The 25138-nt window shown below is 38.5% G+C and overlaps 1 protein-coding gene across 4 annotated transcripts in view; it reads right to left on the reverse strand.

Moving 5' to 3' along the window:
- IFTAP (intraflagellar transport associated protein) overlaps positions 1–25138 on the reverse strand; it is a 58534-nt gene that overhangs the window by 18523 nt on the left and 14873 nt on the right. For all 4 annotated transcript variants that reach the window (XM_031459778.2, XM_031459780.2, XM_031459779.2 and 1 more), the window contains 2 exons: positions 21517–21672; positions 587–741 (listed from right to left, as the gene is read on the reverse strand). In XM_031459778.2, coding sequence (XP_031315638.1) covers positions 587–741; positions 21517–21649 — 288 coding nt within the window. In that variant the 5' untranslated portion in view covers positions 21650–21672. The remainder of the gene's footprint in view (positions 1–586; positions 742–21516; positions 21673–25138) is intronic.

Consider the following 25138-nt stretch of genomic DNA (forward strand, 5'->3'; position numbering starts at 1 on the left):
AGACACAGTGAGACAGAAGGTAGAAATTCAATGGTTTAAAAAAGTAGAAGAATTTCCACTAGGATTCCTTGATAGTTAAAAACCACAGCTAAGGAGACTGTCGATACAGTCTACAAAGATTTGAAGATTAGGAAAAGGGCATCTAACATTTATTTATTGACCATTCTTGGAAAAATCAAGATAACAGATTCCACTGTAAGTCCATAGACATGAATCCAGGACAGGTAAAACAAACTCCCATTTTACACAGAAAATTATGAAAAGGAACTCTTTTGTCCCAAACAGAGGACAAGCTAAAATATAGAAATAATTTTTTTAAAAAAAATCTGCAGATGGCAGATCCTTATGAGGTTTTTAACAAAAATTGAGGATAACCACGTTACCATCATAAACGCTGGCTGCTGAAATCAGGAAATGTGATGGTGATTCTCAATAAAGTGTCTCAAAGGCGCTCCTTCTAAAATCAGGAGTCTGAGTTACTGATCTAATAACTGTCCAATGTTTCTTATGTTCTTATGGTCTCTTTTTTATTTAATTCATGATGAATTTTTTTTTCTCTGTTTCTGTAAATGTGCTGTGGTATTACCTGTTCTTCTTCTGAACACTGTGATGAAGAACGAAGAAAGATGGCTTTATTTCTAAGATGATGATCATTTGGCTCATTTCTGGGAGTAAATTTTATTGAAGTAAATGTGTTTTCTAAAGAACTGGTCCCAAAGGCTCCTCTTTTGGTCACATTATCTGAAATGAAAAATTACATAATATTAGAAAAGACTCACCATACCGAGGCTAGTTTATTTTGTGTTTATTGAGAATCTTTCTTCCAAACAAAAAGATACCTTTCCATGAAATCCACAAACTGAATGCCTGAAGCATTTAGCACTCTTAACTTATAAAGTTATTCTTAAATGCATAGAAAGATAACACCATTTCATTCACTATTCCACGAATATTTCTAAGTGCTTACTATTTAAACAGTGCTCTCCTCAGTCATTGTTAAAAGGTCAGTGAAGTTCAGTATTTGCAAGACTCTTAGACATTACTTATCTCATTTTTTTCCCTAAATTTGAGGGGTTTTCCCCTTGTATGGAAGCAATGTATGGATAACTTAAGAAAATTTGTAAGAGAAGAAAATTGAAGTTAGAAAATCACTCATAATCCTACAAGACAGAAAATCTGCAACAGAATGTTTTCAGTGGCTATTTTTCTCATCTTTTATCTACGTATCCATAAACTTCTAAAAAGCAAATGGAATTATACCGTACGTACTATAAGTCAGCTGGAAAGCAATATTTCTTTCCATATTATTGCACATTTTTCTACATAATTTTAATGGTTACAGAGAATTACACTGTATATATTTAACATAATTTATTTAACCAATTCCTATTCTCAACTATTTTAAACTACAAACAATTAATTTAAATTAATTTAGTTTAATACCTTTGTACTAAATTTTTGCACATTCATGATTATCTCCTTAGGATAAGGAAAGAATCTAACATTCATCCTAAATTAAGAGAAAATTACGATACCATGATGCCATTAACAGAAATGTGGGGGATAAAATCAGATGAGAGAGAATGAATTTAACCTTTGTCCATGCTGCATTTGAGGTGCCAGTGGAAACTGTGAGGGAAATATCCCAGAGGCAGCTGCAAATATAGGCTAAAATGTGGGAGAAAGCTCACAGCTATAGGTTAAGAGCCAGTAGTCGACTACACTGGGGTAATGGTATAAGCCAAAAAATTATTTTTAATATTATCAGTAATATTAAAATAGATAATAAGGGTTAACATTTATTTGAGTGTGAGACTGTCTTTTATGAGCATCTCAGAAATCTCATTTAAGCCTCACAACAACCCTAGAGGTAGGTACTGTTAGTATCTCCATTTTACAGATGAGGAAACCAAGGCCTACAGAGAGAGTAAGTAACTAGTTCAAAATTACACAGCTGGTAAGTGGCAGAGTGGGGATTTGAACCCAGTCCTTCCTAACCACTGTGCTGTGCAACTCAGAATAATAGAGCCAATAAAGGGAAAGGGTCCTAGAGAAGAGAAGACTAAAGCAGGAAAAAAAAATTTTAAATCCCAGAAAGAAGACAAAGAAGAAAAGTTAACAACAGTACAAGAAGAACCAAGGGTGCACGGCATATACCAAACTTGCACTCGCTTGCTGCAAATGACAGTAGCAAACACAGGGACCTGCATCTGGGGTCACTAGAAGAGTGATAAAGAAATTCAAAAGAAGCCCACCAGTGGCAGAAATCAGGCTACTGTCAGGTTGGCGGAACCTGTTCCATTCCCTTAAAATACCCCACCAGGAAGAAATCCCAGAGACATGGGTTTGTTTTATCTGTGAGCAACTTAAGCAGGTATCTAACTGAACAGGTTACGAGACAGCCTAACCCAGCAAAGTGGTCAGGTTTGTCTCTCTTGAGCTGTTGGCTGCATGAATCAAAATCAGCAAGATGTTTGCTGTTCTGATGATCAGAGCCTGGTGCAAGGCAGCCAGAATCCTTTACTTGCTTCTGAATACCATCACTGGTAGAAGTAAGACTTATGGGGATGTCTACAGGACATTAACACAGAAATACTGCAGGGATGCAGAGATAAGGTAACTTAGTCTGTACTACAGTCCTAGCTCAATAAGCCAGAGAGGGAAAACACAAATATTGAATGCACCACTTTTTCTCTAAAGGGTTTTATTAGCACATAATACCAGTTCAGGTCAGCTCTCTCTACTGCCTCCTGCACCAGCACCCATAACTCCTAACCAGCTACTATCCGGAGAGGCGACTTCTGCCTCGTGCCTCAACAAATTCCTAGAAATTCTGATAGGCCTTGGCTGCTGGGGGACCGAGTGGGTAAGGAAGTAGGAGGGTTAGAAGAATGGAGTGACCAGCACTATGGAAGACCAGAGAAGTGAGGATGAAATGGTCTTAGGACTTATCCTCCCTGACTTCTTCCTGTTTCACAGCCACAAAGATGTCCTTACCAGAAAGATGTCGTAAATCATCAGTCCTAGGGCAAAGGTAAGCACTGCAGCCGGGTGGAGCAAGGTAGGCATGGACATGCTTGGAAACAGGAGGAGTGAGGAGGAATGAAAGGGTTCCTCAAACTTCACCCAAGCCAGAGGCAAGAAGACGGCTCGTGGCTACCTGCCATGCCTCCATGCCCTGTTCTAATAAGAGGTGGAATAGTTTCCGTTCTCCCTGCTTATCCTGTAAGTCTAGCACAGCCTAAATCTAGTATTTCCTGAAAAAAAAAAAGATACGACACACCCAGTACAACACTACTGTAATAATCCATTGACTTAAGTACTTGAAAATCACAGTGATGCCTGGGAAGAACAGCTGTTCCTTAAGGACCAGTTCTGTTTGTCCCCATGATCGCTCAATGCACTCCTCTGCCATCTCCAGCACAATGCCAGGTTGGCTGACAGGCAACCAGATGAAACGCTTTCGACACAGAGAGAAAAACATCACCAAGTCCCAGCTTCTGATGCTGGCGTGGAACTACTGTTGAGGTCTCAGATCTAAGAAAACTTCTTGCTCACTCTTTGAAAACTTCTTTCTGGCATAAATATAAAGCTTTCATGTTTAAAATACCAAAAGGTGCAGAAAAGAAGCTGTTCGCTCTCTGACTTAACCTACAGTTTAAGCCTCCTTCCTAACCCTTGAAAACAGTCCCACAAGAGTGCACACTATTTCACTCCAAAGACCGAGAAGCACACAAGTGTACTTCTTATTTTAAAAAATAAATACATAAAAATAAAACAAAACAACAACAAAAAAACAGCAGATAATAAACCTCTTGGCAGAATGAGATGAAAAATAGTTCTTTTTCAATATGATAGTGTCAGAATGGCCGATGCTGGCACAGCCCAGAATCCAAAGTGGCCGATAAGCCTGATTAGAGAGCCGGATGCTGCCGCCCAGAGTGATCCTGGTGGCAAGCCAAACACGCCACCCAAGTGCACGTCTCTTCTTCTTCTGTTTCTGTTTTCCATCGGAGTCCTTTTCCACCCTTTCATCTTGTCCCTAATGTTTCTTGCTTTGAAATAAGTGTCAGACATAATACACTTTTGAAATCTCACAGCAATATTTCAGAGAACAAGTAGGTTACTGAGACCTGAAACAGCATTTCTTTGGGCATTTCTGAGTCAAAACTTCCATACAGATGAAACAAAGGTTTTTTGGTTTTTGTTTTTTTCCCCTAAAGGTTTTTAAAGGTTTCATTATTTGGAAGCAATGGAATTTCAATTTTCTTTTGATACCAAATAGACAAGCTTCCAACAGATCTCCCTTACAATGTAGGCCATCAACTGTACCTATAACGTCTAATTTCAGGTCAAAGGAAAAGGTCACACTCCTTGAAAAGGTTGAAACTACTGATGCCTTGATAAATTAATCATATATTGATTACATAGCTTACAGATGAAAGCAATCAGTTTCAGAGAATTCAATTTTGAAAGAAACTTTTTAAAAGTCCAGATTCATCCAATCAAAGGCCAGACTAGTGTCCACGAGCTGAGAAATCTCACCACGCGTACAGGAAAGTCTTCACAGATCAACACAACCAACGTCAGAATTCACAACCAAATCTTGTCAGCAACCCCTGGGTGTCTGTTCTCCTGCACTGCGGTCATAGCAATATAAATCAGGAGCATGTTCTCAGTCGTGAAGAGATACTGAATATGTGGCTAGAAGAAAAGAAAAATTCATGGAGGGAAAAATTCTGTGCAACACTGGATAGTTGCAAAAAGCCTTCTGCCAAGAGCATGGGGACTAAGCAATCATGCTTATAACAAGGTTGGGTACTTTGAAAGTCAGAGGGGTGATTTTCACATCATACTCCTAGCCTAGAGCAATGTTTCTCTGGACAGTAATATTTGCCCTTGACTTGCCCAGCCAAGTTACTTCACTCTACTGCTTCTTCATCACATGCTCCTTGGTATCTGGCGTCCCCTGGAGCAATACTCATTAGGACTAAATAAGCAATTTTAAAACCAATCAATCATAAATCAGAATAAATCCAAAGAAGCTAAATTCAGCAGACAAATGTTTTGTCTAAATTCCCTTTGTAGTGCGCTGAATTCCAGTTGTTTTATGTTCTTCATTTGAAAGTGCAGAGGGAGGAGAGGATTACCTCAGCCGGGCCAGTCAGGAATAATTGTGCTTTCCCCGAGGCTGGATGATAATTGACTCATTATTCACAGTCACAGCTCTCAAGCTGCCAAGACACAAATGCACAACCCTGGCCCGGAAAAACGTGTGTCGGAAGTCCAGGATGAGGGACACAAGAGCAGTAAGCTGAAACTTTTGAAAGGTCCACTGTTAGGCACTTACAGAGAGAATAAATGTGAAGAGAGAATAAAGCAGCTGGAAGTTTATTTTCAGGAAGAAAAGCTGAGTCGTAGTTGAGTTATGCAACCCGTTCAGCCCAAAAGCTCTCTTCTGGCTATCAACTATGTGCATGGTGACCAAGATGGGTAAGACCCAGTCCCTGCCTTCACAGAGTTTACAAACGAAGAAGTTAAGCCAGGTATGCAAACCACTCAAGTAGGACACAACTAAGGCAGAGGCTAAGGGAGTGCAAAGTTAGAGAATGGTGAAATCACAGTTGGTTAGGGAGACTCACAAAAGGCTTCACACGGGAATGGGGAGTCTGAGCTGGGCTCTGAAAGGCGGCTATGATTTCCACAGGTGAGCAAGAGAGGAGGTCTCCCACGAAAGGAAAGCTGCATGACCAAAGCCCTAAGGTGGGAACACATGGGGCCTGAAGAAGAACCACAACGTATTCCAAGAAGACGGGAATACATATTTAGTGATGCATGCAGGGGATGCTATTTGCAGCGCCTGACAAAAAGTCTGTACTATACCAAGGCCCTTGGGAGTCACAATGCGAGCTGTGCTCTAAGAAGATGAAATGGATGGAATGGGGCAGAGTGGTTCAGATACTGGAGGTAGAAATACTGAAGCTATTGTAGTAATCCAGATGAGAAGTAAAGAGGGCCTCAAAGATGGATTTAAGAAAGGAAAAAAGAAGTCACTCAGTGAATTCTTTTTGTGTTTCCAGAACAGAAATAAAGATACTGTCTCCAAGTGGTTGTATTTCCTCCCTGTCTATATCTCAGAATGTTCACCTTATCTTTCCACTGCCATCTGTACTTTTCTTTTAATTTGGCATGCCCTAGATAACCTTTAAAACAATCTCTGTGATGGTGGCAGTAGATAATATGGCATGCTTGCAATCTGTCAAATGGATTCCACTTTGATGCAAAGAGGCCACACATATCAAATCATCCCATAAGAAAGCTCACCTTCCCAACTGATTTAGTCAAGGCCATGGGAGGGAGGGGCTCCCGAGTGGGAGCACATACAGCACAGTAGAGCATAGCTTCCCTTAGCTCCCAGAATCCCTAACAGGGTGACACCTGTCTTCTTGGAATACGTTGTGGTTCTTGCTCAGGCCCCATGCATTCCCACCTTGGGTCATGCAGTTTTCCCTTCGTGGGAGACCTCTCGTACCGACCTGGTGACACTGTCTACACAAGGTAGGATCTTGTTGCATCCAAGAAGTTTGTTTCTTTTCGTATCACAGTCCTTATCTACTTAAAACTGTCAAGTCTATGCACAAATGATTTATTTTCTTAACAGAAAATATTTACAACAAGCAGGACCTTCCTAAGTTCTTCAGTCAAATTCAGAGTCACAAGGCCACATGCTCACCCAGTGAAGAACTCAGGTACGGATCTAAGTATCCACGAACAGTAGCTCCACCTCTCCACAGCTTTATTGGGGAATATTCACAAAATTCACTTAAAGTGTACAATTCAATGATTTTTAATAACTTATACAGAAAGTTGTGCAACCATCAGTACAATTAAATTTTTAGATCATTTCCATCACCCTAAAAAGTCCCAGGTACTCATCTACAGTCACTCCTCCTTCCTACTGCCAGAAGCAGGCAACCACTAATCTACTTTTTAAAGCTACAGATTTGCCTTTCCTAGACATTCCATATACATACAGTCATACGATATGTGGTCTTTTGTACCTGACTTCTTAGCATGACATCTTTGAGGTTCATCCATGCTGTAGTATGTATTAGCATTTCATTCCTTTTTATTGTCAAGAACTATTCCATTATATGGATAGATCACATTTTGTTTTTCCATTCACCACTTAAAGGACATTTGGATTGTTTCCACATTGGATATCCCCTTGATTCTAACGCTGAGTTTGATCCAAAGACCACCATCACCAATCCAATTCCATGCGGTGCCACCTGTTGAAATCAAAACAAAGGACAACTACAGAGTTCCAGCTTCCCTCCGCATCCAGGCAAGGGGAGAAACACAGGCATTAACTGAAGCTACAACTGTCTGACCATCTTATCTCCTCATATGGTCACAGCCTGAGAAACAGGGTCCTGTTTTCTTCAAATGTATCTGAAATCATCTGCAACTACCTTTCTTAATTGTTCATTGTCTATCTCTTCCCACTAAAATGTAAGCCTAAGAAGAATGGGGATCTCGGTCAGAAACGGGAAGGAATGTTCATTCTCCGTTCCCAAGGGCATATAGCAGTTAAGACTGGAAGGTAGACTGATACTCAACACTTCAACCAGCAAGCTCACTGTGTGTGTAACGCAGTGCTAGGCTGGAAGACTGGAAGAGGAGTTAAGAAAGTTCCAAGACATGACCTCTGCCTATGAGAAATAGGATCTATTCCCTTAAAAGTTTTACTCACTCAAAGGCATAACATTTTGCATATCTTTCAGCCAGCATTTCCATGTCTAAGAATTTATCCAAAAGAAATAATTATATGGGCAAGGATTTCACTACAAAGCCAAAAAATGTCTGATCTATTCCCTTGAAAATTTTTACTTAATCAAGGCCTTAAATTTTTGCATATCTTTGAACCAGCATTTCCATGTGTAAAAGCTTATCCAAAGACCATAAATAAGAAGGGTGCAAAAATGTAGCTACCAATAATAATAATGAGGCCAAAGTCATTACAAGGACCTACAAGGCTATCCATGCCTTGTCTGCCCTGACCTCACACCCCAGCTCCTACTTCCCTCACCCCTGCTCCAGCCACCCTGGCATACTGGCCTCCTCATTGTTCCCCAACCAGGCCGGAAGCTACTGTCGCTGGGCCTCTGCACTGATTGTTCCCTTGGCCTCAAATGCTTTTCCCTCAAGTCTCTACAGGCTTAACTCCCTCACTTCCTTCCAATCCTCGTTGAAATTTTACCTTCCCAAGGAGGCTTAACCAGATCACCCCAAGTAAAATTGCAACCCTACACTGCTACCAGCACTCATGATCCTCCACACTCTGTTCCAGACTTTTCTTCTTTCCCAGAGCAATTACTATTTTCCTACACAGGTATTTTTCTTCTTTATTATGTTTATTGTTTGCTATCTGTCTCCCCCTTACAAGATGCAAATTCCCTGAAGGTAATGATTTTTATCTCTTTTGTTCATTTATGTGAGCAGTACTCAGCACATACTAGGTGTTCAATAAGCATGAACTGAATGAACGAGCATGTGCAATATAGCATCTTTTACAGAAGCCAAAAATTGGAAATAACTTATGTCCAACAAAAAGGTTGGTTGCCAAGGGGGTGGAGGGTGGGAAGGGATAGACTGGGATTTCAAAATTGTAGAATAAACAAGATTATACTGTATAGCACAGGGAAATATGTATAAGATCTTATGGTAGCTGACAGAGAAAAAAATGTGACAATGAATATATATATGTTCATGTATAACTGAAAAATTGTGCTCTACACTGGAATTTGACACAACATTGTAAAATGATTATAAATCAATAATAAATGTTAAAAAAAAGGTTGGTTAAGTAAATAATGGCATATCCATATGATTAAATACAATGCAGCCATGAAAAATATTGTTAAATAACCATATTTATTGACATGGAAAGATGTACATAATTCAATGTTATGTGAAAAAGCGAGTTACAAAAAGAGTATGTATAGTGTTATCACACTTTTACAAAATAATTATAATAAATTTGCTGAATACATGAATGAATGAAACTATTAGGTTGAGCCCTTACTATAATTCAGGTGCTGTTAATATAAATAAACATATATGTGTATGTATATATTTTATATAAATATATATAATTATTTAACCCTAAGAACAAGCCTATGAGGTAGAGGTTATTATATCTATCTTACAAATGACAAAACTGAAGCTCAGAGATATTAAATAACTTTCCTAAGAACACCTAGCTGAGAAGTAGCAGAGCTCAGGTTAAAATCCTAGTTGTCACCAAGTCTCATGTTCTTAACTAATAACTGTATACATGTAAATAAATTAATCAATGGGAAAATTCAGGAAGGATGTATACACCTACGGTTTATCTCTAAGATACAGGATTATGGTTTTATTAATTAGTTAATTGGGTATAGGTTTGCCTACATGAAACAGATACCCAAAAGTAACAGTTGGTTAAACAAGATGGAAGTTTATTTCTCGCTCATGCAACAGTAAGGATATAGTTAATCCAGGGCTAATATGGTAGTTCTGCTCCACAAAGTCATCCTAGAACCCACCTCCATCTTTCTGCTCTGCCATTCCTAAGGTACCACCCTTCTCCACATGGTCCAGGATGATGCACTACCACACCCTTGCTCCCAGCAAGAGAATGAAGAAAGAGAAGGAGAAAGCCAGTCTGTCTTTTCCCCACTGTTACTAGGGAAGGCTTGGTTTAAGCTACTACATCAAGGAGGCACCAAAATAGAGCAGCTGAAACAAGAATTTTATTTCTCTCTTAAGCAACAGGTTAGAGCAGGTGGGCGGGCTCTGCCCTATGAGACAACCCAAGGATCCAAGCTGGTAGGGTGCTCTGCAACCCTCAGCACATGGCTTCCACCTCTGGGTCTAAGGAGTTACTCCCATGATCGCCCATTTCTAGCCAGGGGAAGAAGAATAAAAAGTCCAGGGCATGTTTCTTAAGGCCATGAGTCAGAAGTTTCACATGTCAGTTTCTCTTACTTCTTATTGGCACCTACTTAGTCAGATGGTTATACCCAACTGCAAGGGAGAACGGGAAACATAATCTTCATTTTGAGTGGCCCCAGAGTAGCTAAACACTTTATTGCTAAGAAAGAGTACAGTTTTTGTTTTGTTGTGTGTGTATATGTATGCGTGTTGGTGCCACTCTGTATTTTCTAACTTTCCCATCATGAACAAAAAAATTAAACATTTATTTGGAGAGGTAAACGCATTTCCTTCTGACCCTCAATCTAAGGAAAATACCTACATAAATCTTTCTTTTTAAGAAGTCATTCTTAGAAATACTGAAGAAAAAAATACATATATATATAATATTTTACATTTATATTTTTATGTTTGGGACTCAAGATTCATTTAATATTTAACTTTGAGGCCCCTCTTTTTTTTCCATTTTTTTTAAACAAGTATAGTCAGTTTACAATGCTGCGTCAATTTCTGGTGTACAGCATGATGTTTCAGTCATACATATACACACATATGTTCATTTTCATATTCTTTTTCATTATAGGTTACTATAAGATATTGAATATAGTTCCCTGTACTATACAGTAGAACCTTGTTGTTTATCTATTTTATATATGTAGTTAGTATCTACAAGTTCTGAACTGTCAGTTTATCCTTCCCCACCCCCTTCCCCCTCTGGTAACCATCAGTTTGTTTCCTATGTCTGCAAGTCTGCTTCTGTTTTGTAAATAAGCTCATTTGTGTCTTTTTCTTAGATGCCACATATAAGTGATATTATATGGTATTTTTCTTTCTCTTTCTGGCTTACTTCACTTTGAATGACAATCTCCATGTTGCTGCAAATGGCATTATTTTATTATTTTTATGGCTGAGTAGTATTCCATTGTACAAATATACCACAACTTCTTTATCCAGTCATTTGTCAATGGACATTTATGTTGTTTTCATGTCTTGGCTATTGTAAATAGTGCTGTTATGAACACTGGAGTGCATGTATCTTTTCAAATTAGAGTACCCTCCGGATATATGTCCAGGAGTGGGATTGCTGGATCATATGGTAAGTCTATTTTTAGTTTTCTGAGGAATCTCCATACTATTTTCCATACTGGCTGCACCAAACTACATTCCCATGTGGTCCCTCTTTTAAATCATAGTTACCCTAATCATAAAACTTTATGCTTCAGTAAATTTTTTAAACTTACCAAGTACCTTCATGTATGAATTATATAGCATATATATAATATATATTACATATAATACAAATTATATAAAATATATAATAATATAAAATTATTGGAGGGTCATTTCCTAGCAGTACATGCAGTAAGATGCCTTCATAGCCCAGGTGGTCTCCCAAGTCTCTTCCCTGTGTACTTGCTAATGGCAGTTCTTCTGGCAAGAATAGAAGTAGATATACTTCCCTGTGATTGGGTAACTTTGGTTTATAAACACATGTGCTATAATCCTTCAGACTTGAGATATACAGTGAACTGAAGCCCACCCTAAAATTCTGTAAGCTATTATATCCTAGCCTCTGTATCAGAGATTAGCAAGATCACAGTAAAATTATTCCTAGAACCTGTCACGCTTTTTCACTGTCAAAGCACCTTTGATAATATAAAATGGTGAAATGATACAAAAAGTTATATTTAAACTAAAATAATTGTTCTTACCCTTTGGGTGAAAAGTATGGACTATTTCATGAAAGCTATGGAATTTATTTCTAGAGAAATGCAGTATATAGAAAAGCATAGAATTTTGAGGAATTCATCCATCTTCCTATACCCTTCCTTAATCTCGGTTAGGGTGTGTCTCTCAAAACTGGTCTCAAGGTCAAGGCTCCCGGGCTGCTTACTAGAACTACTAAATCAGAGTTTGGGGATTATTTCCCTGGGAACCTGCATTTTAATAAGCATCTCCCAGCTGATCTTTACATATACTTAAGGTAGGAGTCCCAAGCAAAGATCCATGGAGTAGAATCTAAAAATTTAAAATTAAAAAGAAGTTTCTGATATTTTATCTTTGTCAAAGCACATTAACACCTTTGCCTGAAGGTTATGTGTAGACATACTATTTAGTCCATCCACCAGAGGCCAGTGTAGGATTACTCCCTGCATTGTATAGTCTTACACTGTACAATACACACTGCACACAGATGCTACACAATACCTACCACACACAGTTGGTTTTAATGACATCAAGGATTAGAGTATGGATGACTAACACTGTGGACAGTATTTTATATTTTTTATATTGTATAATCAAGATTTCTTTAATATTTAACCTTGATGTTCCTCTTTTAAATCATAAATAGTCCCCATAGTCATAAAACATCGCACTTGAGTAAATCTTTAAAACCTACCAAGTACCTTCATGTATATTTTATCTGATTCTCACCATAACCATATAAGACACACCGAGCAGACAGAAGTACCTCTGATTTACAGATTCAGAGAAAGTCAGTGGCAGGTCTGCAGTCTCAAAGAATTAATAAATGCCTGGACCAGGTCTTCTGACTTCAAGGCTAGAACAGCATTGTTTCCATCACACTGGCCCTGCCCACAACAACATAAGAAATCTAAGGGCAATATGCCAAATTCTTCATAAAACTAAATCCCACCAACCTAAGTAACTTCTCTGCGCCCTCAGATCATGCCTGGCTGCCTGCTACACAAGGACGTATCTACTTAAGACAACGTCTTTTGCCCACATAGGTTGGAGAAAGTTGGAGTCTTTTTTTTTTTCTTCCCCCTTTATAAATAAATGCTTCTTAGGAGTTTTCAAACTTTATGAGACAGAATAACCTCTTCTGCACAAATTTGTAATAATATAGGACTCGGACTTTGGCGTCTGAAAGCAATGCAAGAACAGACTTAAATTATACATGTCTTTCACACACCCTCCATTTTTCCAGAGTACTTCTACGACACCCTTTGAATAGAAAACAAGCTTTGAAGTAAAACAAGAAAAAGTCTAAAAATTCACTTTTCTAATCATTCTTACTGCTCTTTTCTTAACTCATGTAGTGTTTATTCAGTCTAAAATTGAGACCCCCCCAAGACCAAAGGCGCTGTTCTGGATACTGTTTTATCAGCACTGTGTAAAGGGTACTTAGCACGGCCTTCCTGACAACCTGTAACTGTACGATGAACAAGCACAGAGACCGCTCTGTGCCTTCACACGTCTGGAGCGTGTGGGACACCCAGCACGCAGAAATAAACAAGAACAACACATCGTTCATCGTGCATTCCCAGATTCTAGTTCAATGCCTGAATTACAGCAGGAACGACCTCAACGTGAGCAAGAAGAACTGGATTGACACTACAATACCCAGGACTAGATGACTGGCTACAAGTCACACGAAGCATAATTTGGAGAAGGTGGAAAACAAGAGAAAGTGGTACTTGATTCATAGTCCCTTTTTTAAAACAAGCGATTCGCACACTACAAACACTACCGCAACAGCAGGCTAAGTCTGGAAAGCATGTGAACATGGAATAATGGTCCTCGCTGTGCTTGAGGGGCTGCGAGAAGAGTGAGCCACCTGGAGTCACGTCACTCCATCCCACCTGGAACGAAGCCAGATAGGAAGGAAAACACACACACACAAATCTCATACTAGACAGACTGTGGTTTGATTTTCATACAAGGAAGATACAAGTTTGGTTAACATAGTTTCCTGTTTGTATCCCTTTGGGTTTAGCTGACCATTTCAAAGAAAATATTATTGTTCCATGGCTGAAAGAACATTTTGCTAAAACCATCCAGATGTGAATACGTGCCCATTCACTGAATCAGAGGACACAGTTTTATGACCACCTAAGTCTAGTAATTAACTCTTTCCATTAAGTATAACAACACATTGACAACAACGAGTATAAATAATGTCACACGTTAAAGAGGAATGCATACAAAACAAATGTGCATGCTCTTCATATTGTTTAAATTGGCTACTTAAAGGTTGATAGTGATCAACCTGAAAGTTTCTTTGGCTATGAGTAATTCTTTGCTGGGGTTTTGTAAAAGTTCAAAATTCCATTTGCCAAAGAAAGTTCACCTCTCTAATTTATATATACATATAAAATATACTATATAACAAATATGTGTGTGTTGAGAAGCTATAAAGAGAGAAAGAAAATGAATCATTTATTTGGACATAAACCTAATTTAAAAACTTCTCATAATATCTTACTTTACTGAGAAAACATACTAGAAAAATATTTATTGTAACAAAATACTAAGCATTAAAAACTGTGGAAAATTAATTTAATGATTATAATTCAAAATGTTGTAAATACTTAAATACATTTTCTTTCCTTATCCAATTACACCTAAAACACAGCAGACACAGAAAACAAATGACTCTTTATGGCCCAGATATTCATGAGTAGAATAAATACGAATTGTAACAACTGCAGCTAAAGATTTATGCTAGCACATCTAAAACAAAATGGCTCGATCAGCTCAAAAATCCATCATAATTTGAGGAGGGGGAATTCCTTCTGCAACTGAACCAGCGGTTTTCTGTGTTTCATAATTTGTCAATGTGTCCCCTAAGTGCAGTGATTTAGTGATGACAAAAGAAATAGAGAAACAAATGAAAACGGCTTAATTACAATTTGCAGATGTTCCCCCAAAGAGAAAGAACAGGTTAAACCACTGAGGCTGATTCTTCCATAGAACTCTGCTATAAATTAGTTCACTTCATTCAATACTTTTTTCCCTCCCTCAGTGTTCTATGTGATATTTGATGTTACGTAGTGATAAAGAAGTCACATTTAGATAGCTACTAAATTTATGATCAGTATAAAACTGTGAACTTTTTTCCTTCTCCTTTTATTCTTTTTAGCAATACGCCCCCCAATCAATCAATCAATCAATCAATATTACTGTTTCTTTATTCTCTCTCTTGGGATGTCAGATTAATTAAGTGGGGCTTTTCTTCATCGCCTAGTTACTTTTATTAGCAAGTCCTCATATGACGCCTTCTACAAATTTCTCTTGAAGTTAACATCCCAGGGGCCTACGTCTTAAGTTAAAGCAAGTTTACTGCTACTTGCTGTGTTATTTTCAATAGTGCACTTTACTGTTAAACTCAAATTTGCAAAAGTGCTTCCCGAGTTGCCTTTTTTTTCTTAATGGGGGTAACGTAAAAAAGGAAACAGAAAGAAGCTGCAAATGGCGTGTGAACTAAAAACACCACTCAATATTCAGTAGGGAATTAAATGACTGATAACAACAACGCAGAAAATGCAGCTTAAGTGCCACCTGGAAGCACAGAGCTGGTCAGTTCGTTTCCAACTTCCGCGGGCGGGCAATCTGCCAGTTGCAAGGGTATCAAAACAATGCTAGCCTGCTGGTCTCCATCTAACACTCAACAAAAAACAACTGCAAAAGGCCACACAGCAAGGATTCTTTTTTGCTGTTGTGTTTTCTGTTATGAGAGAAGGCTGTCTTTATGCTCGACTGAAATTCCTTTCCTGCTCTGAAATTGGTAAGAAGGCCAGCTGCTTTCTATATTTTTCTCTGCGGTATTTTTCTAAAGATTTTTAAATTCCTTCCTCAGATGGGGAAAAAACTCTTTGTCCCCCGTGCAAGTTTAAAGGTGCATTCTAACATTCACATTTAAGATAGCTTTGGGGACCAAAATGATATGTCAACTTCCGAAGCGTGTTGTTTTATGTGCTGTCACTGGTTTCACTTTTAATTATATATTTTAGAAGTTGTCATGTGTGAGTGGTGTTATTCCTTTGGCTGAACTGACAACTCAAAATTTATCAGTCCAGAAGTGTAAACCAAATCCCAACCCAAGATTCTAAGCTCTTCACAGAACATACGCTCAATAAGGAAAAAAACAAAAGGCTCCTCAAACGAGAGATCTGAACAAGTCACTCGGCCTCGGTGGGCCTCTCCCAGGCAAGAGACTTGTGACTCATCTTTCTCCCTAATCCTCTGCCAGTCACCTGTTACCAAGTGCTGTCAATCCCTCACTTACACTGCAGTGTCCCATTGGCCCTGTTTCTTTTCCACTTGTTCCTCCACTGCCCCACTGGAGACCATACCACCATATATGTATTTCTGCCTGGCCTCCCAGCCAGTCTCCCTGACTCTAGTTGCTTCTCTTCTTCTTCGCCTCTACCTTTCAAAATCACTTGCAGTGTGTGTGCGTGTGTGTGTGTGTGTGTGTGTGCACATGCGTGCATGTGCTGAAATTCTACTGTGGCTCCCAATTAGCTAGTATATCAAGTCCAAACTTGGGGCATCACGTGGGCTCTTCTTGCTGTGCTTATCCACTAAACATGGATTCCTCTTTGGGGTTGGTCTCTATTTCTGCTGGTCTGTGTGCTCTTATCTTCTCTTTGTTTCATTTATTCAACAAATATGTGTTAACCGTCTACTTAGTCTACATTACCAGGCATTGCTTTAGACACTAGAATAACAATGGTGGAAAAAACCCACAAACCCACACAGCCTTCATGCAGCTCACAGTCTGGAGAAGGCAGAAGAACTACATTTGGAGGTGGCACACCCATTCCTAAGGCTTGTATTATCCATGTGCCAGTGACTCCCAGATCTCCAGACCTGCCCGATGCTGTAAGGAAGGCAGAAAAGCAAAATGGTTCAGGGTGTGGGATTTGCAGTCACGGTGACTAGGCCCACAATCCAGTTCTGTCACTAAGTAGTTACATGACCTTGGGCAAGTCTGTTAGGGCTGCCATAACAAAACGCCACAAGCTGAGTGGCTGCAACAACACAGATTTATTTTCTCACACTCCTGGAAGCTAGAAGTCAGGGATGAAGCAAGGTGTTGGCAGGTTTGGTTTCTCCTGAGACCTCTTCCCTCTGGCTGCCTTCTTGCCATGGCCTCCGTGGTCTTTCCTCTGTGTGCGTGTATCCCCCGTGTGTCTCTTTCTTCTCATGAGGACACCAGTCACACTGAGTTAGGACCCCACCCTCATGACCTCATTTAATCTTCATTACCTCCCAAAAGGCCCTGACTCCAAATACAGTTGCTTTGTGGGTTGGGGCCACAACAGATAAATTCTGAAGGGACACAATTTAGTCCATAATAGCAAGTTATTTAAACTTAAGCCTTGGTTTCCTCATCTGTAAGTTGAGAATAATAAATATAAAAATTAAAATGTAAAAAAGGAATTCACTAGGTTATCATAAAGATTAATTAAGATGATCCAGGTAAAGTGCTAAACATAATACCTATTACTTAATAAATGTTAGCTGCTTATCAATGAGGAGATCAAACTCTCTCACGATTACTAAGATTATTAAAACCTAAGAAAAACTGAAACCTCTTTAGAGGTTTCGAAACTAAGACTTTGGGACAAAGACCAGACCACCACCAGATCATTAAGTCACAGGCATGGCCATTTGTCCAGAACATTCAGATATACAATGTTCTACCTAAGGGGGGATTTAATTCTAATATTAACAAGTATGAAGGGAGAAAGGGAGGTTGAATTGACAGGAACTGTTTTTTCAAAGGTATGTTGAAAGAATAAAATGCTAAAAGCACAACGTATTGCAAGTGAAATGAGAATGGCATAAAGAAAACGAGGAGCGAAATTACAGATCAAAATCAGAAACAAAATCTTTGATCCAGACACACGAAAATAGGCCAAGGCAGACAACAAGCATGGCAGGGAAGAAAGAGAGAGAGCTGTTGTTACTGGTGGTACAGACGCGGGCAGAGTCCCTTGGGAAACTGGATCCTAGGTATTTTAAGAACAAAACGAGAGAATGAAAAACAAAGCCTTATTTAAGAGTTAATCATGAAATTACAGTAGCTTCAGTTCAATTTCCAAACTATTTTAAGCAGAAGTTAGGCAGCCTTAATGGAAATTAATCATTTAGCCTAAAGCACAAAATCAGAACAATAATGGTGGGGGGGGGGGGGGAGGTGTGTGAGAGAGAGACTAGAGTACTTGAGAACATAAACCCTATCTTAATTATTCTTGAACCCTCAGCATCTAAAACAAGAAAGTCTGACCATAACAAGACACTCAGTGAATTACTGAATGAATAAATGAATGAACGCATTCACAGAAAACCAGATAGACGTATTTACATCTGTGCTTTTGTAACCTAAAAAAAAAGACAGAAATATGAGACACGAAGGAAGAGGCATTTACTTCCTTTAGGCAGATATTCTAAAAAGGCCTATAAATTAATCATATTCACAAAGAAATTGAAATACCAAAGATTGAAAGTCAGCCTCTTATCTTTACCCACAATAATGTCAAAAATACAATAATGTCTTCACCAATAATGAATAAAACCAAAATCTGCATGCTGATTTTCTAATACAAGTCTTACAACTTGGTCTTAATTTTCTTGAATGAAGATACTATTGAGAATTCAATTATAACTGTCTGTTTAAAACTAATAATTAATATGCTCTTTAAACATTTTGATGAAACATTGGATTTATCATCAAATATACACCGTGATTTTAAAAACCAAAGCTACTTAAAAAAAACAACTGCAAAACACGTTCAACACAAAGGTACTGAAGTGAGAATTATGCTACAATATTAAGTTTCCAACTGGTTTCTAAGAGTCTGAAGCAGTAATGTGAATTTCTTCAATAAGGCTATAGTTTAATTTTTTCCAGGGAAATATTTTTAATAGGATTACTGACCCTTTTAATGCTCTTGGAAAGAAAATGAATCCCATAAGCATTCTGGCAGGTAACTAATATAAAAATAAATAGAACAGTCAATCAGTGGAAATGGAAATGTACTTGAGAAACTAAACTTTCTAAAAAAACGTACATAAGTATATGTGGTGATAACCACCTTAACAGAGAAAAGATTCCACTTCATATCAGCAAGACAACCAAACACACTATGAAATGAAGGGCTGGAAAGGAGAAAACTAAGAAATGGCTTTCACATCTTCCTTAAAACAGAATTAACCACATTCACTTTGATTGATTCTGTCAACTATCATTAGACTCTTAGGCTGACCCTAAGTCCTGCTTGGATTCTCAGAAGGCATTTAAATGTTTCAGGGGGGCAAAAAGGACACATACTGATTTAAGACATATTTTTGCACTCGCAACTCTTTGTGCTTTAGGAGGAATTTTTTCAGGTCATTAGTTTATAATGTGAACTGGCGCCTAGGGATATTTTGAAAGGAAAAAAAAACAGTGTGCTTGGAGATGCAGTTTATGTGACTTGCGTCATCATTTATTTCAGCTCAATTTGGGGCCCAAAACTGACCTCAAAATGAAGTCATCACATCTGCAACAGTTTCTTTATTGGCATGCAACAATCATACAGAAATCTGAAAACAGTACAGACTCCCTATCCCAAAAACAAAAACAGAGTAATAACCTCCTTAAAATACCCAAGCCCCTGCGAGAAGTTCTTACTCTTTCAGAGTACAAAAATAAAGTCAGCCTTGAAAATAATATCCAAAATAATCTGAGCTATCAAAATGCCCTGGGCATACCAAAATGCATTAATTCCGCTGGTTTTACCCTTATTTCCACACCCTACGGCAGCCATTCATACCATCATGTTTGGGTCCAGAAAACAAGGAACTAAATCATTAGGCTCAGAGAAAGCAAACATCTTCCTAAACTCAGGATCACAGACCAAAAGATGATTTGGCCATTATCAAAATTAATTTGATCCATGTATCATACCAGAATAGATCATTCACAGCCCCAGATTAACTAGATACTTCCTAAATTCTCTATTTCCCTTAAGTGCAAACAAAACACATAACAATATCCCCACTACCCTGCACAATAAAAGAAACAGGTTAGAATCACTACCCTTCAGTATAACTGCCCTTCTTTTATATTTGTTAAGGACATGTGAACTAGGGCTTCAAATCATGAAGTCGAGTATCCTGAGATTGTCATGACCTCAAAGATTATGAAACTCCCTGTTCCCAATCTTGGGTACACATTAGAATCACCAGAGGAAGTTTTATAAAATCCCAATTCCCAGGCCCCAGTTGGGCCCTGGTCTTAAGATGCTCTGAAAGCTCCTCAGCTGAGTCCAGTGTGCAGCCAGGTCAACAGTCTCCCAAACGTGGATCAATGACCCAGAAAGGACTAAGGTTGAGAGCAAGACAGTGGCAATCTGAAGCACAACTCAGTGCCTCCAGGAGCCACTTAAGTGAAGGAAGCAGGCAAGGTACACACATGTTTTTAGAGTGTGGCAGAGACAGAGAGTGTGTCAAATTAGGGAGGTCACAGGGCAAGGGCTCCTAGCTCTAGCTGATACTGACAGCAGGGAAATAAGAGGCAACAGATCTGCTCACTTAATTAGGAAAAAAAAAAAACCCCACAAATCAAGATTTTTATGTAATATATCCCAACTTTTAAATGCTGGCTCAATAAAACAACAATACTGTATGAATTCTTCGATCAGCTCTAGTAGTTTGTGTGTGGACCTTTTAGGGTTTTCTATATATAGTATCATGTCATCTGCATAGAGTGACACTTTTACCTCTTCTTTCCCAATTTGGATCCCTTTTATTTCTCTCTCTTGCCTGATTGCTGTGGCTAGGACTTTCAAGACGATGTTGAATAGGAGTGGTAATAGTGGGCAGCCTTGTCTTGTCCCAGATTTTTGTGGGAAGCTTTTGAGTTTTTCACTGTTGAGTACTATGTAGGTTTGCCATATACAGCTTTTATTATGTTGAGATATGTTCCCTCTATACCCACTTTGGTGAGAGTTTTTATCATAAATGGGTGTTGAATTTTATCAATGCTTTTTCTGCATCTATTGAGATGATCATGTGGTTTTTGTCCTTTCTCTTGTTGATGTGATGTATTATATTGATTGATTTGTGTCTGTTGAACCACCCTTGTGTCCCTGGGATGAACCCCACTTGATCATGATGTATAATCTTTTTTATGTGCTGTTGGATTATATTTGCTTGTATTTTGGTGAGGATTTTTGCATCTATGTTCATCAGTGATATTGGCAACCAAACACATTACGAAACACACAACACAGGTTTGAGCTTTATGCTAAGAGTTTTACATGGATTATGTCAATTAACCCTCATCAACCTTTAAGACATTATTATTATTACCCATTTACTCAATGACCACAGCCCACACCAGAAAGTGGCAATGCCAGAATCCAAATGTGTATATGTGAATCCCTACCCTGTACTAGGTTATATTTCTTAAACGTTTTAAATATGTTTTGAAAAATCTCCACTCTCTGCACTTGTGTTTCTTCAAAAATACAATGACGGGACTGTACTAAATGATTTCTCACATCCTTTTTAGTTTTCAAATTCAGTGGCTCTGTCTCCGTAATACAGCTGTTGGTTGGATAAAAATGTTGGTGTTTACGTGCATCAGCTGCGAATGCCCTGGTGAGAATTACCTGATCAAACAAATGGAATGAACGGATGCTTATAAAATAGTCTTTCTGAAAAGACAGCAAAGACATAAAGTTATAACAAAATTCTTGATCTCTACCACTACAGAAAGTTTATTCTCCATTTTACCTTTTGAAAGATGAGGGAAAGTGCTCAGAAATTCTTCATATGTTTGTTCATGACAGTTAACAAATTTGTCCATGGCTTCTTCAATTAACCGATCTTCATCCATCATCTCCAATTCTGGTATCTGCACAGGCATTCCTATTCACAAGGCCACTTCATCTATGAGACAAAGAAAAACATGGGCTCCAGAGAGCTGTGCAGTACCAACCTCTCTTGAAAATACCCTAGAAGGGTAGGTGGAAGGATTCCAAAACCCCAAAAGGACAGATCAAGACAGTTACTAGAGCAATAAGCCCTAGTTCAAGAGACCAGACTTTTATTCATACCTCAACTGCTGAATTGTTAACTCTCACTTCATTTTTGCTTGTTTCCTTATTACCATCTTCTTAATTCACAGGAATTTTATCACAGTTACACAATTAGAAATTCAAAATCTTTCAAGGTGAGGTGAACTTCAAAGAGTAAATCAACCAACCACACACATCCAAAGATGACAACTTATTTGGCACTTACTGGGTACCAGGTACTATTCTGAGCACTTTAATGTTAATTTCACAACAATTCTAGCCCAGATCACAGAATAGGTAGAAGTGCTGTTTCTAGACATCTGATCCTAGAACCCATGCCCTTAAGCACCTCACTGTTTCTCTATACATTGCATGACACACCCCTCCTTCCACACTGTTGTAGACTTGTGTGTGCTTCAACACACCCAGGGTCTGGGAACTCTGGAAGAAGCCTTTGGAGCCTTTGTTAAAGCCTCCTCCTAAAATTGGGTCTAAATCCATTTCCCTGTACCCTATCCCAACTGGTCCCTGAGCCTCGAGATGGGACTGAATAATTTTGATCTTTTCTATACATCATATCCTTCCAACTATTTGAACAAGCCTATTCTGTCCTTTCTCAATCTTCTCACTTCATTCACTTTAACAAAATTCCTTTTCAAAACCCAGCTCAGAATTCAGTTTCTCTCTGAAGGCTTTAGTTTTCCATCTCCCATCACCCCAGAAAAAGCAAATCATAGTTTCTCTCTGCTGCCCCTCTATCCTGTGTCTACTGTTCCGCTTATTATGTTGGGTTGGAAATGGCTGTGTACACTTCTGTGTCCTCTATTAGACTCAAAGCCTGAGAAAGGCAGTCTCCATACCTTTTTGTAGCTTAGGGTGTGGCACAGAGCTGGCTGTCCATCAGTTGTAAGCTAAAATTACTCATTTGAGCAGGTACTGTATTCAAATATTGCTGGAAGTTGGCAAAACACTCACCTAAACCTGCCCAACCCCTGTACCTGTACCTAATATGACATGGCTTCAAATCTTTTCACCCTCCTGATCCATCTACCTGGAAGCAACTTCACACTGCCTGCATCCCTTTAAAATATGCCATCCGGAAATGAAGACAAGACTCCAGAGAAGGTCTGGATACAATGAGACTTGACTAACTCACATTCTAAATATTGCACTCTTGCACTATGTGATCATATTCACATAGTGGCCCATTCACACTGTCAGTCCATTGAATACTCCACTAACTAAATGCTGGTCAGCTAAGACACAGTGCTTCAATCCTTGCACAGTTTGAACTTTGCTTTTAGTTGTGATATTTCATCTTGTTAAATTCCATTCATTCTGTGTGAAATATGATTCTTACATAGCTTTCAGAAAAATGACTATCTACAGAAAGCTGGAGAATAATTACAGCCTAAGTGGCCAGTGTAATTCATGGGGGATAATAGAAAGGAGGGTTTCTCCAATACCGTACAGCAAGAAGAGAAAGCACCATGGTTCTTCTGTATTTCCAAAATAAGAGTGAAAATCTGGTATCCGTTATTAACTTTATTTATTTGGTATTTACCAAAAAGCTCAGGAAAAGTAATGTATTCATAAGATGATACCCAAATTCATTTAGTGGCAATACCTGACCTGAATTAACATGAAAGTATTTATGGCTTTCATTTATTCGGTATGAATAGTGTAACTACGCATATGTTTCCCTGAAAAAAAAAAATGGGTGTGTTTTGAGGTGCTTTCCCAGACCCCACTGGAGATTTCCTGTAACATGTGGCATTTGCCCTGATTACGTTTATAAACTCCAAAAAATTCTGAAATCTGATACACATCTGACCCCAACGGTTTTAAATAGGAACTATGAAGCTACAAGTACCTCCTAAGATTGTTATGAGGATTAAATGAGTACATATGGGGCCTCAAGAACTGCTGATGGTGGTTGGTGGTCATGAGGATGAGGATGAGGACAAGGATGGATCAGTCTTAGTGCTCTGTCTTTTGTCTACACAAAGACCTGTTTTGACTGTGACCCCTTTGACTCTGAAGGTACCAACGTTACCTACAGATCAATCAAGAGAATTCATGATGCATCACAACCTTAGATAATACATGATGTTGTAAAAGTCCAAGTGAAATAAAAAGCGCACCTATGCACCTACTCAAAATGAAAGAAAATGTTTCAAGATACTGGTACCTGAAAATTAGACATAGGAAAAGGCACCAGGTACAGTTTATGCAAATTTACCTGTAACACTGCCAGGCTTCAGCAATCCAAAGTTTAATATATTACGCCTGGAGTTGCTAGATCATAAATAAGGATAAATTCAAAGGTGGCTATTATTTCACCATCAGTAGGACATGTTCTTAATTACAAGAATGTCAAATCAATCTGCTTTTCCAGAGGTACCCCAACTAAATTCCAACACTGTATTATAGCAGTCTCTTCCTCAAACCATCTCAGGTAATCTACTTCAGCAAGCAAATACCAAACAGAAGCTGCCAGGTTGTATTTTATATTGCTGTAAATGTCTTCTCATGAATGCTTTAACAGCGATAATAGAAATTCCTTGAAACTTTCTTTGCAGTTCTCAGACTGGTAACATTTTGAGTATTTAGCCTTAACACATCTCAGTTTTACTAAAGGGAAATAATTAATAGGCTGTGCACAGCACAAACTCAAAATCTTTCAATGCCTTTCATTTTATTCACATGGTTATCAAAATACAGAAGGGGTTACGTTTTTTACTGACTTTTTAAAAGACTTTTGGAGAATCCAGTTTTACAAACTGTCATTTAAGAGTTTAACAAATATCCACCTTCAAATTTAGAACTTTCCTTATCAGCAAAAATACAAATAACCTCACATTCAAAGTCCCCAGAGACTGACAGGGCAGATAATCATTTACCAGACAGTCAAGTGGTTTATGCAAATCCTAGTGGTTTTCTAGAAGGAAGCAATGCTTTTTCAGTTACCATTCACAGTAGTTTGTGTTTTTATCATGAAGTATTTTTCCAAAAGAGAAAAAGGAAGAGAGAGAGAGAGAAACTTGCCTGGATAACAGGATTCTTTTTTATTTTTTTTTTGGTTTAGTTCTTGTGTTAAGGCTTAATGCTCCACATAAAAGAGCCAGAATATATTGTGCTGATAAGTAAGTGTGTATAAATATCTACTGGTAGATCATAAGTAACACTTTCACAATCACAGCCTCCAGTAGGAAACACTGGGAGGATGTATTGCCCTGCTTGGACCATAAACTTCACAGGAAGACCACAGGCTTAGTTAGGAACAGGGTTCTCTTCTTACCAGGTCACTGAGAGCAAGAAAATCACATAACCTCCCT

This window comes from Camelus dromedarius, chromosome 12 (assembly GCF_036321535.1).
Source record: "Camelus dromedarius isolate mCamDro1 chromosome 12, mCamDro1.pat, whole genome shotgun sequence".
Taxonomy (NCBI): domain Eukaryota; kingdom Metazoa; phylum Chordata; class Mammalia; order Artiodactyla; family Camelidae; genus Camelus; species Camelus dromedarius.